The sequence below is a fragment of the Neopelma chrysocephalum genome, unplaced genomic scaffold, assembly GCF_003984885.1.
Source record: "Neopelma chrysocephalum unplaced genomic scaffold, ASM398488v2 Primary Assembly neopelma1_73b, whole genome shotgun sequence".
NCBI classification, from domain to species: domain Eukaryota; kingdom Metazoa; phylum Chordata; class Aves; order Passeriformes; family Pipridae; genus Neopelma; species Neopelma chrysocephalum.
This window is the reverse complement of record NW_020897734.1, coordinates 1470347-1483581: the sequence shown is the minus strand read 5'-3', so window position 1 is coordinate 1483581 and position 13235 is coordinate 1470347. Positions and strand designations below refer to the sequence as shown.

The 13235-nt window shown below is 45.7% G+C and overlaps 2 protein-coding genes across 6 annotated transcripts in view; one reads left to right on the top strand and one right to left on the bottom strand.

Annotated features, from left to right (window-relative positions):
- The window catches only part of NKAP (NFKB activating protein), a 4926-nt gene extending 1947 nt beyond the window's left edge, over positions 1-2979 (bottom strand). The window contains exons 1-7 of the mRNA XM_027687328.1: positions 2714-2979; positions 2282-2362; positions 1828-1901; positions 1498-1617; positions 1034-1079; positions 539-654; positions 316-391 (exon numbers count right to left, since the gene is read on the bottom strand). Coding sequence (XP_027543129.1) covers positions 316-391; positions 539-654; positions 1034-1079; positions 1498-1617; positions 1828-1901; positions 2282-2362; positions 2714-2964 — 764 coding nt within the window. The 5' untranslated portion in view covers positions 2965-2979. The remainder of the gene's footprint in view (positions 1-315; positions 392-538; positions 655-1033; positions 1080-1497; positions 1618-1827; positions 1902-2281; positions 2363-2713) is intronic.
- A 64-nt stretch (positions 2980-3043) lies between these two features.
- Positions 3044-12644, top strand: ZBTB33 (zinc finger and BTB domain containing 33). 5 transcript variants are annotated; one of them, XM_027687311.1, is made up of 3 exons: positions 5792-5808; positions 6226-6229; positions 7584-12644. In XM_027687311.1, exon 3 carries the CDS (start codon positions 7586-7588, stop codon positions 9617-9619), a length of 2034 nt encoding a protein of 677 aa, XP_027543112.1. In that variant the 5' UTR covers positions 5792-5808; positions 6226-6229; positions 7584-7585; the 3' UTR covers positions 9620-12644. The 5 variants fall into 5 exon arrangements, with proteins under 5 accessions (XP_027543108.1, XP_027543109.1, XP_027543112.1 ...); XM_027687307.1 differs by lacking the exons at positions 5792-5808; positions 6226-6229 and adding an exon at positions 3044-3152; XM_027687308.1 differs by lacking the exons at positions 5792-5808; positions 6226-6229 and adding an exon at positions 5672-5775.
- The last annotated feature ends 591 nt before the right edge of the window (positions 12645-13235 follow it).

Below are 13235 nucleotides of genomic sequence, written 5' to 3'. Positions count from 1 at the left end.
CTTAAATTACCAGTTGAGTGCATTCTGATTAAACAATGAAGAAGACACTACAAAGTCACAACACTGCAGAGCTTTAGAATAAAGGTACCTTACAATTGATTTTCTAGGAATCCAGACTAAGAAGCATAAACCAGACCTTTCTACCCAAATTCAGGCCAAGGGAAAGGCTAGCACCAATAGCACTTCTGTTTGCAAGTTTCTGGCACAGCATTTCTCCCTCTGCATGCCATATTGTTGTAACAGCCCTTTTGAACAGTAACTTTCATGCTTGATTTACTTGATTTGATCAAAGTACTGTTAGAGCTGGCTACTCACTTCAAAGGCCTGTCATCCTGAGACGCATGAGTTTTGGGAGCCTCTGGTCCAATCAAGCTATCGGCTTCGGTATTTTCTGCAACAATCAAATAATGAGGAAGATTGATATTGTGCCCATTGTTCTTTGTTATCAGAAGTGTTCCACAGGTCAGCATGACCTAAGAGAATTCACAAAAAGGACACTAAAACGTTTCAATCCAAATTTAAAGTCAGGTGAACCTACTTGATCTTTCAATCCAGAGATCATCCCCTTGAACTGTTTCATCATCGGAATCTTCGCTACTGGAATCACTGGATTCCTTCCTGCTCTTCTTATTTTTCTTTTTCTTGTACTTCTTCCTGTGATAAAGTCAGACAGACATACTATTTACCAAAATTTGCTTGGAATCATACTCAAATCATTAGTTTCTCAAGGTAACTTCTACTTATGGGAAGACTGGCTGGCTGCATACAGATTGTTGTTTCAAAGAAAATACCTTACAGCAAACCCAAGACAATGGCTTTCACAGAGCGTTAGAAAGTGGCTCTACACTTGCAGGGAGTTGTCTATGCTGCACGATTCTGTTGATTTAAAGAAAATCCATCAAATTAATATTACTTGTCAGCACTTGCAGCCTGAATTATCAGAGTGCTCAGACTCCCTCAGAGCCTGTGAAGAAAGTGGAGCTGCCCTCCAGCCAAAGAAGCCAGAACTACACACAGCAACCTGGGCACTTACTTTTTGCTCTTCTTTTTCCTCTTCTTGCTTTTCTTTTTATCTTCATCTGAAAAAAAATAAAGGATATCATTATCAGAAAGAGATTATTAGCTATAACTAAGTAGTTTACTGTACTGAACTGCCTCCACCAGAATGCCCTAGTACACACACAGCTTCTCAGACACGACTGTTTAGATATCAAGCAATACTAAGAAAGCTACCTGCAGTACTGATGAATATGAGAACATATCAAACAGATCTCTGTGGTGAGATACCCAATGGATGCTTAACTCAGAAATCCCATTTCCTGAGGCCAGACTTCAAGCACTCAAGGAAAAGGCACTACAAACTCAGCAAGATGGTGAAAGCAAAGACCATGGATTGATGCTACAGCTCTGTAATTTCAAAACACTGCAAGCATGCAATAAAAGCCAGAAGTGTCAGTTTGTGTTCAGCCCTCACACACCGAAACCCTCCTGTCTTACCACTGGAGTTCTGCTCAGACTCCGACTCACTGTCGCTGTCCTCAGAATGTTTTCTGCGCTTTCTTTTGGATGCCTTACGTTTTTTCTTCTTTCTTTTCTTCTTCTTTTTCTTCTTTTCCTCTAGAATGTTTTGAAAACATAACATTAGAGATCAATCAACTAGCTCCATATGCACTTCCCAATCTTCCCAAGGTAACGCTCTCCTTTGAACTGGAGCCCACTCACTTCCAGCCATCAAAACCAGTAACCCTCCAGCAAGCAACTGCAGCAGATTCTAGACTTCAATAGCTTCCCATTTTCAAAACAAGCTGTGTAAGCCAAACAAAATACCTTCTGAGCTGGAATCTGAAGAACTACTCTTCGATTTGGCCTCTTCATCTTCTACCGGTGTATGCTCATCAGAACTGAATAAAAACAACAGTTTGCTATTTAAGATCTATTTTGTAGTACTCAAGATCAAAGATACACATGTGACCAAAGGCTTGCAGATTTTGAGTCAATACTTGCAATGGAGTAAACTATTAAAGGGTTAATTTTCAGCATGGGAACTGCTTTCAGAACCACAACACAAAGGTCACAATAGTTGTAGATCAATTTATTGATCTACAATAAATCACATATTGGAATTACTGGGGGGAAAAAAGTAATAATCTTATATTATGTTGATTCAGAAGTTAACTGATACAACAAGAACTGTGGCAATGGGACTAGCGCAGGGATAAGGCATTTTTGTAAATTAAATTAACATAAAAAACGGAAGAAAAGAAGAAAGAATAAGCCTTACTCAGGGTCAGGAACCTTTGGTGACAGCCCCCAGACTTCAGGAGCCCCCAGCTCTCCAATTCTCTCTCTCTCATTGAGTCTCCTGTAAAGGAAAACACCTTCACTGAACCCTTGCGTGCCACACCCAGTACATAAACACTTTAAACGTGGTACTTGTCACCCTTGTTAATGGCAGTACGGAAAAGAAAAAAACAGGCGCAAGGAGCCAACTCCCAGGCGGGGGGGCTGGCAGAAGTACCCCCACACTGCAGAGGTGTTACCCCCTCCCAGCCGAGCCCCGGCCCGGCCATGTCCGCGGGCACGGCCGGGGGAGCGTCCGGAGGGGCCGAGACCCATGGCCGGGCCGTGCAGCGCCGGGCCCGCCACCCTCCCACAGCACCCCCAGACCCCGCCGGCAACCGGCAGGACAGTCCCGACCCGGCCCAGCGCTCACCTCTGCCGTAGGATCTCCTCCTTCTCCTTCTCGTAGTACTCGGGCCAGCCCTTGCCGTGGTGGTGGTGCCCGTGGTGCGCGGCGGAGCGCGGCGGGCCGGGGCTGCGCGACCGCGACCGGCTGCGGCTCCGCCAGTGGCTCGGGCGCCTCGGGCCGTTGCGCTCGCGGGACCGGGACCGGGATCGGGATCGGCGGGTGCGGCGCTCGGGGCTGGCGGCGGGCGGGGAGCGGGAGCGCGACACGGGCGCCATGGCGGCCAAGGGGCGGGGGAGGTGCTTCCGGCCGCTTACGGCCACTTCCGGCGCCTCTCGGCCGGGCGGGCGCGGGGCGGCCCCGCCCGCGGGGTCACCGCCCCTCCGGCGCGGGCGGCACCGGCGGCTCCGGCGGCTCCCTTTGTGCCGCCCGGCAGCGACGGACGCGCGGACAACGGCGGCGGCAGGTGAGGTGGTGGCGGAGGGCGCGCCGGCGGCGGGGGCGGCGGGTACCGGCGCGGGGCCGCGGCCCCGGGAGCTGTCCGGGGCAGTGCTGCTCCCGGGCCGCCCCGGACAGCTCACCCTACTCCGCCGGGGCTCGCCTTCCCTGCCCGGGCCCCACACCGTCACGGTCTGGTTGGGAGTGCTGGAAATCCGGCGGGTCCCGGCACGGCCTGATACGGCAGCGTGTCAGGGGAGCATTGACAGGGCGAGGGGAAACGGCCTCAAGTGGCGCCAGGGGAGGTTTAGATTGGATATTAGGGAAATGTTTTTCACGGAAAGGGTTGTAAAGCATTGGAAAGCCCAATGCAACCCTTTACAAAGGGTTGTAAAGCCCAGGGAAGTGGTGGAGGCACCATCCCTGGAAGTGTTCATAAAACGTGTAGCACTTGAGGTCGTGGTTTAATGATGGTACTGGGTTGATGGTTGGACTTGATACGACCCGCCCCAGAAGGGGAGGGCAACCCAGGTTCTTGTTAATAAATCCCTTGGGGTGGATTAAAGTGAAACGACACTGAATGATCGGTGTTTGTAAACATATATGTAGGGTTTATTTTAGAGCAATTTTGTTTCAAAGGAAAACAGGTGTGTAGCCGTTTTGTTTCTTATCATCTGAAGTAATACAGCAATATTAAAGCATAAAAGTAACACTTAAGGAAATGTATAAGGAAGAGAAAGAAAGGATAAAAATGGAAAGATATATGTAGTCACCACTCGCTGGATCCAGCGATGAAACTCGGTAGTTGCACCTTCAGTGTTCTGTTGGTTGAAGATGGTGGTCACAGTCCTGTCGAAGTGATGGTCTTGATCGCTTGGGGGAAGCCCCCTCCTCCCCTCAAAACTCAAAAGATCTCACGAGTTACATACATTTGGGCTCAGGTGGGAACACCTAGTACCTCCCGTGGGGCGGGGAGTCACGGCACACGTCATGAGATGGAGAATGCTTCTTTGTCTCTCAGATTTGTCAGATCTTTAAAAACGTTCTGTTCTCTCAAACTGGAATTTTTAAAAACAAGAGAGCTCCTCACACTGCTTAACTGAAAACTTGTCAGTGAATTGCGTATTTTTTTGTCTTCTCACAAAAGCCTGACATCACTTCATTAAATTTGTACTTCATATTTTCAGAGGCTCAATCCCAGAGTTTTTTTGATCACTTCTACACAACAAAATAAAAGTTGCCATTGTGTCTCTTAGCTATTTTTTTCAGTTCCAAGAATAGCACGTTTAGTTCTATGTTTTAGATGTTTCTTATTAGTATCTTAGATAAAATGGTTCTTTTAAATCATCACTGTGTAAGTGTTGATGTGACTTGAATCACCTGACACTTTCTAATCTTATCTAAAAATAAAAGAGGAAAAAACAACCCCAGAACTAAGAATTGCACGCTAGACAAAAAAATATGAATGTTGAAATTCTGCATTCAAGTGCAGGAGGACTGAGTGGCAGCTTTGGTCAAATTTAAGCTGCTCAGAGCATTAGCTCTGTCCTGACCACAGCAAGATGACAGTGGGGTTCAGATTTGTATCTGATAAAAGAAGTTGACATAGAGAGAAGCTTTTGCAAATAAGGTAAAAGTCAAGGAGGTGGTGCAGCTCTCCCAGTTAGACCAGCAGCTTTTAAATCAGCCAGTATTTCTATGCCTAAGGGTAAGCAGTTCAAACCTGATTTCTGAGAACTGGTGATGCCTCAGGAGCAGGGCTCCTTCCAAACTCATCTTTAGCTGTAAATTCTCCTGTTCGCTGTTTAGGAATGGGATAGGCAATTAGGACAAAACTCCTTGAAACTGGAGAATGAATGGCTAAGAAATGGTTTAATTTGGGCCATCACACATTTTTGGAGGAGTAAAAAGAACACTGGATTAAGAATTAAAACAATTATAGTATTATTTTCATTTAATATATCCCTGTGTAAAAATAACTAGGAACCTGGATCAAAGGAGAAAACTTAATTGAAGAGTTATATGAGGAAGAAAAGCCTACCTTTTCCCCGATTATTCTTTTCTGTTATTTATTCTCCTCCACTTGACTCTCTGGTAAAAGCTATAAATAAACAGAAACTGGTTTATAACATTTCAGATATGAAAGCTTGCTTCCAAAAGGCACTAACTATACAAACACTACTAACTATACAAATATAGGGAGGCTGGCAGTGATTTTCTTGCTAGAAGGGCTCATATGCTGGGGCAGGATCATTTCATTGCTGATATATGTAGTGTGAGGGATTGCAGCTGTTACTGCCAGTGACTGTGGCCTATTCCTGTTTTTGGTCGAACTTCACAGGAGAACATTTGTTCTTGTCAAAGTTTTTAAATCTTAAAGAAAAATAGGGACCCCTGTGGTTCAAGTCCACAAAATCCATAGGAAAAAAAGAATAGAACAGATCAGTAAGATGAAAAATATCTTTTATGATCTTGGCGCTCTTTGAGCGTTCCAGAACAGTGACAGTTTCCAAGAGGCCGCATTGTGGATGTGTCGCTTTGATGGCCATGTGTCAAACCTGGAACCTGTCGTGCATTTTGTCAAAGATACTTTGTGTGGAGGCCGTGCACGTCTGCATAGCTGCCAGCGGGGTCCAAGATGTGCCAGCGAGGTGCAAAGAGCACCAAACCAGCGCTCCTGCAGCGTGGGCAAGGGTGCCCAGGGTCAGATTATGCAGGGGTGCCCAGGGTGGGGTTATACAGGGGTGCCCAGAGTGGGGTCGCAGAGGTGTGAGGGTAACCCAGAGCTGGGTTACAGGGGTGCCCAGGGTCGATTATACAGCGGTGCCCAGAGCTGGGTTACAAGGGTGCCCAGGATTGGATTATACAGCGGTGCCAGGTCGGGTTATACAGCGGTGCCAGGCCGGGTTATACAGTGGTGCCCAGGGTGGGGTTACAGCGGTGCCAGGCCGGGTTACAGCCCCGCTCGGTGCTGGGCGGAGGTGCCACAGCTGCGTCACCCCCGGCGGAGTAGCGCCAGCTCGGTCCCTGCCCCCGGGAAGGAAATGAGCCGCAGCGGGAAATAACGTCTGCACGGCCTCATCCACACGGCCGGGCACAAGGCAGGTGCCGGGACAGCCGGGCGGGAACTGCCAAGGCCGCGGCGAGGCCCGTGCGTGAGGCCCGAGCTGCCCAAGGCCTGCGGTGGGGCAGGGCCGGGACCCACACGCGGGGGGGGGGGTGTTCTGCCGGCGGGGGGCCGCCACCCGGGCGGTGTCCGGGAGCCCCGGAGCCGCGCGGCCGAGGGGCTGCGGGCGAGCCCCGGCGCGGGGGCGGGAGCGCGGCCCGGCCCCGCCCCGGCGCGAAGGTTCCCGAGGCCTCTCGGGTCAGGGCCGAGGGCAGCGCGGGCAGCGCCCCCCGGCGGCCGAGGCGCGGCGGGTGCGCGGGGAGGCGGCGGGGCCGCGGCCGCATCGCGGGCAGGTAACGCGGTACCGCGGGGGCACCGGGGCAGCGCGGGGCTCGGCTCCCGCACCGCCGGGGGCTCTCCCCGGCTCGACGAGGGCCGAGCGGCGGAGGGGCCGCCCGTGGGTCCGGGCCGCTGCCGCCAGGCCGCTCCCGGAGCCGCCGGTCCTGCTGGGCCGCCCGCGGCACACCCGCGGCGGCGCTCGGGGCGCTCGTTCTCACGGTAAAGCCCCGCCGGGGCCGCGGGGGGAGCGGGGTCGGACGTGCGGCGGCCGCGGGGCTCCGGCCTCGGCGGCTCATCCGGCCCGGCCCGGCCCGGCCCGGCCTGCGGAAATAAAAGTTTCGGTGTTCTATATTTTGATGTTGTTTTTTTCAGCCCGTTGGGGGCTGTGAAGGGGGCAGTGCCGAGAGAGGGGTTAGTTTGACTTTGCGGGTCTGTTTTGTTGCCGTGCTGCCTCGGTGTCTCGGTTTGAAATACAAAATAGTCTTGCGAATGTATGACGAGGGGTTAAAAAAAGTTTATTTTTCTGGGGCAGGAAGTGCGGTATCCATAGCTTTTCATTAGCTCAGTTGACTGGTGATATACAGATACTGCTGTCTGGCCCATGAATAACTTCATGTTATTGGGCTTTCTCATAACAATTTGTAGAATATTTTCACAATCAGAAAGAAATGTCTAATAGTGTTTAGAGCTGTTTGAGAGACTCAAATCTTCCATCTACTTGGTTGTAAAATTTACTGTATTTGCTGTTGCATAAAATAAGCAGTTGTTTCTCTGTTCCTTACCTTGTAAGAGTAGAGGATATATTCAGAATTACTTACCTTGTGTAGAAGGTGAAAGGGCAAATAAGAAGAAACAAATTTGCCAAGTGCTGTAGCATATATCCTTATGAACAGTATCTCAGATTTGTTTTCTTTGAAAGAAGGAATAGACAGTAAATATGGGAATGTTGTCACGCAGTTAAAACTATGTGTCTGTATTTTTACTAATTTGATACTTTTTACTTTCCTTTTGTAGGGATGGAGGGGAAAAAACTCATCTCTGCAACAGACACACAGTATTCTAGTGTGCTTCTTCAGTCTTTGAATGAACAACGTGGCCATGGACTTTTTTGTGATGTTACAGTCATCGTGGAGGACCGGAAATTTCGAGCTCACAGAAACATCCTTTCGGCCTCAAGCACCTATTTTCACCAGCTTTTCTCAGTGGCTGGTCAAGTGGTTGAACTGAGCTTTGTGAGAGCAGAAATTTTTGCAGAAATTCTTAATTATATTTATAGTTCGAAAATAATCAGCGTTCGATCCGATTTACTTGATGAACTGATCAAATCAGGGCAGCAGCTGGGTGTGAAATTCATAGCTGATCTGGGCATAGCTCCGTCCGAAGAGAAAAATGTGCCAAGCGGGGTCAAAGATGGTGCTTCAGAAACTTCTAGTCCAAGTCAAAGGGATGCTGAAACACAAGTACCTCTAATCAGGCCAGAGAGTCAAGAGGCAACAGATGGGATGCCAGTTATAACACAGTCATTCTCCTTACATGGCATAGAATATGAGACTACAAAAATTACAGTGAGTGACTCAGATGATGAGGACGATGATGTAATTTTTTGTTCTGAGATTGTTCCTCCAAAAGAATGCACTAAAGATAAAAATGCTGCAAGCCAGAACCAGCCTTGCTCAAGTCCAGCTGGAGCTTCTGACCAAAAAACCTGTGGCGGTGGTGGCTCTCCCTGTTTGACAAACACCACAGCAGCTCAAAACCTCACCTTGTCTGCCAGTCAGCTAAACCCAAACCAAACACAGTCAGGTGCTGAATCGCTCGTCTCGGCAACTCCGCAGCATTTTACCCCTAATATCATTGTGCTAAACAAGCCTCTGCTTAACTCATCACTTGGTGCCAGCTCCTTGCATCAAACACATGTGACTCCTACAATTAATTTACTTGAGGAGAACCAGCAGCCATCTAATAAGGGCTCCTTAACTGAAGTGGAAACAACTGCTGTTGATGATGAAGAAGTTGTTGAAGATGATGTCGATATCATTAGCTCCTCTAGTCCTGGTTCAGTCAGCAGCAGCTCTTTGGTTCAGCAGTCTTCTGTTCCCAAGGCAGCAACCACTGAGGGATCAGGTGTACAGAAAAAACAGGTTGTTACTTTTCCACAAGAGCCATTTGCTAAACCTGGAGAATTTAAAATAAAAATCTCAGATGTCCTTAGTGGAAACAACAAGGAATTCAATTCGGGCATAGCATCAAAGAATGTGGCAGATGGGCAGAAAATCATAACATTAGATACAGCAACTGAAATAGGAGGCTTATCCACAGGCTGTAAGGTTTATGCAAACATTGGTGAGGATACGTACGACATAGTCATCCCTGTAAAGGGGGATTCCGAGGAGGGGGAAGCCAAGCCTGAGGACACGCCTAGAACATCTGGTGAGGAATCTTCAAACAGGAAACGCATGAAAGTAAAGCACGACGACCATTACGAGCTCATAGTGGATGGCAGAGTGTACTACATTTGTATCGTGTGTAAGAGATCCTACGCCTGTCTGACGAGCTTGCGGAGACATTTTAACGTCCATTCCTGGGAGAAGAAGTACCCGTGCCGGTACTGTGACAAGGTGTTTGCTCTGGCAGAGTATCGCACCAAGCACGAGCTCCACCACACCGGGGAGAGAAGGTACCAGTGCTTGACGTGTGGCAAGACTTTCATCAACTACCAAATCACGGTCTCCCACATCAGATCAGTTCACAGCCAAGACCCTTCGGGAGACACCAAGCTCTACCGGCTGCACCCCTGCAGGTCCCTGCAGATCAGGCAGTACGCCTACATTAGTGACCGCCCGAGCAGCATCCCGGGAATGAACGAGGGGGGAATTGTCTATCGTGTTGGCTCAGGGAAGGACGGCACTGAAGGGACAGCACCCAACTCTCCAGCCAAACAAATTAGCTGGGACGACATTTTCGTTCCGCCGGGAAACGAAACAATGTTCAAACAAAATCCGTCAGAGGGAAGTACTGAGTTTGAGTTTGTAATACCAGAATCTTACTGAAATGCGTTAAGTGCTGGAAAAAAAGGATTCAGTGCAGAAATATTGCAGCTGTTTTAACAGGACTGTTAAAATTGCTGTAAAATAAAAGGTTAAAGTCAAAACAAGCTAACTTGTTCTACAAAGTCACCAAAATGGTAGCACTTGGCTGGATCATGTTAACTGCAGTGATTTGTGGAAGCAATTCATCTCAAATTTACCTGAATAGAGAGGAAGACATTTCTAAGGAGCTGGCAGTGTTTTCTGGTATGTTAAATTTGATCAAAACATGAGGATTTGTAGCTTGAAAAGGTACAATTTCTTCTAAAGACCTAGAAATATTTCTAAAATAATTGAACTATTTTCTGTACCCGTACTTACTGTGTAAACCCTTTCTTTCATGTTAGCACTTTAATGCTGAATTCTGTTTAGATGTTAACCAAGAAAGCAGGCTTTTTTTCATTGTCTCTTGGTTGTGGAACCATTTAAAAAAAAATAATCCCACACCTCACATTTGTGAACAGTGCATTACTGCAAGGGGCCAAAATAAATGATCTGTTACTAGACTGGAGTAGTGTATTTTTGAGCTAGCATCTTAGTTTTGCTTTTATAAACATTATAAATCATCTGTCTTCATGCAAATAGTTTTGTCAATGAGAAATAATCAAGGCTAACTTGAACAAACTTTATTTACACTTGGCAGGATGGTGAGCAGAGTATTCAGTGTCTGAACCATCATATTTTATTCTTTTTGCAATGAGGAAAAAAAGCCAAAACCTACAAAGCTCTGTAGTGAAGAAGCTTAAAACACTTAGGAAGGAGATAATTTTACTGTTTTAAAACTTGAGGAATAATGTCAGGTTTTCTTAATGCTGGAAAAAATGCCAGTAGTTAGTTTGATACAAAGTGATGTTCCTTTTTTTCACTCTTCAAGAAGAAGGGCTTCAGTCTGGAATTTTAAAAACAGTAATACTTTCGGTAAAAGTAGTATCTTTTTTTTTTTTTTTAGCCGAAGGCTTCTCAAAACTGGGAAGTTGTGTAAGTGCTATATTGGTTCAGCACTGAGACTGCTGAGGATCTTGTACGACTGTTTGTCTAGATCTTCAAGTGAAACAGGGATTTGGATTTTTTTCTCCCCCATTTACAGATTGTGGAAGCATGAAGACTAAACCAACAATCAAAAAATTCCCCTTATTCACCATAATCTAAAGTGTAATTTCTCTGTGGTTGTCTAGTTGTCATCTGTTTTCAGGTTTGGGTTTATTATGTTGTCCTTATTCTCCTTGCACTTGGTACATTTTTAAGCTCTTAGAAGATTAATGAGACGTCCAACTTGATCAGGAAATGGTAGATCTGATAAAAACAAATGGCTGTTTACCAAGTCATAGTTTAGCACTTCAGATTTAGTGACTTGTTGAATTTTTGTAAATGGTAATATAAAAACTGTTCAAGTTCTAGAGATGACTGAGAAAGACTGTTGTGCGTAGTACTAGTTAGTTATTGCAACCTTTCATTGCTTAAATTCCAATTACAGGTTTTTCTTTCCTTTTTCATGTTTTAAGTAAGCATCTTGATCCTATGACTTTCAAAGTTAGGATTTTGGACATACAGGACTCTAGACAGAAAGGCTTAAATGGTAAATTATTCAAATATAACTCGAGCTACAGAAAAGGATACCAGAAATCCCTGTGAGCAACGATGGGAGGAGGATTTGTTTACCTTACACGTGTAACGCTCCACACTTCTCTTTTGTTGGCCAAGAACGTGGTACACTGGTGATTTCCAGGTCATATTGCAGACCCCTTGGAATATAATGGGGCATGCTTTAAGTGTTACAGGTGGGGTGTTATCTGAGGTGGCATTTCAGCAGTCAAACATAACCCTTATGCAACATGAGTCCGGATTGCCTGTGTTGGCACAGGTGGTTCTGCCCTCGCTGGCTGGTGCTATGATGGGAATTCTTGAACTTTGATGAGACAAATACAATGTTATTTTTGTTACTGACATGACAGGTTTAATCACACAACATTGTGAGTTGGAAGGGACCCTCAAGGACGATCAAGTCGAATTCTTATGACCTGTGCAGGGATCTGGAATTAAGCATACATTGCAAAGTGTACAAAGTTAAATATAATGGCTATCACTGTTTGCTGCTGGTATATTTAAAACCTTAATTTAAACTGTGCCTACTAAAGGTCTCTTTTTGGAGGAAAACTGGAAAATTAGGGCTTTGTAACTATTTTTGCTAGAAGACTCGTGCTTGCATGTGTCTCAGGGTCTTCAGTTTTCCTTGGAAATGATTTTTGATATCCAAAGTCCAGAGGTCATATAAAGCATTTTTTTAATTTCACTTCCAGTATTTATTGGTTTGGAAACATGTTAAATCCATACTTCCAAAACTTTCTATGGGGCCACGAGCTTTTATATTTAGATTTCTGGCTGTTGCACTTATATTTGTGGGTTTGTTTGTTTTTGTAAGCATTTAGCTTCCAGTTTAACTTAATTAAAAAACTTTATGTAAATATTAAGAAATTGGCTTTGGGGTAATGGAAAAAAAAGGTTGACTCTGACAAAGCATTTATATAAAAATTAAAAACTTCAACAGACTGTGGTGGCAAACCTTACAGTAATTTATATGCATATAAACCATTAACAGATCTGCTGCAGAATATGGTAACGGTGGCTGCATTCTCACTGTCTGGTTTCTTTGGGGATTCATACTTAACATTCCACTATGTGAACTAAGCAAATATTTGTTTGTTTAACAAATAACATTGACTGCTTATTTATTTTTTACTGTTAAGGCATGCAGCTTATAAAAGATGCAGAAGCTGACAACTATATACATTGAACTCTGAATTCTACAGCTATTGCCTAGGAAATGTTCCACGTGAAAACATTTCTTGATTTTCCCAGATCTGTGATGTATATAGTTGTACAGTCCTTCCTTAACATACTTTTTAAAGTTGTGTTCTTCTTTTCATTAATCGATACTTGATATTAGTTCTTAGAGCTTTCCATGGCAAAAATAAAAAACTGAAATTCTAAAGATGGGTGGTAGCATGTTTCTTTGTAACTGCAACTCAAGTTCTACTGTCTTAACGTGTTTGATTACCAACAGCTTGTAGCTTCCTTTTCCAGGTCTTTGGGAATAGCAAGGAACTGCTGGGGCGGGGGACACACACAGTTTTTTGGGCCTGAGGTTTGTTTGTTTGGTTGGTTTTGTTGAACCCTGTCCAAGAAAGCAAATTCACTGAACAGCTCCAGTGTGCTGTGAGAATGCTGTGACAGCCACCAACTCTCAGAACAGGCAGAGCTGCCGTGGAACAGTCTGACCAACTGCTGCTGTCATTGCAAACGAGCTCAAGATGAAGAAAAACATCCCTGGTGACCAGTAAAACATCCCTGCTGACCAGTGCAATGCATTTCAGCTCACTCATGGTTTAGGCTCCTCTTCTTCCCAGCTGCTGACTGTTATGATTCATAAGGGTTTGACTGTAGGTTACAATTACATGGAGGTAATCAGTTACTTTGTGTAGACTTATTATTACTGGTCAGGACTGCAATATAATAAGTAACATATGAAATGATGTTTTAGATGCCTTTATCTCCTTGGCATAGGGCTTCTACCTAGCTCTGC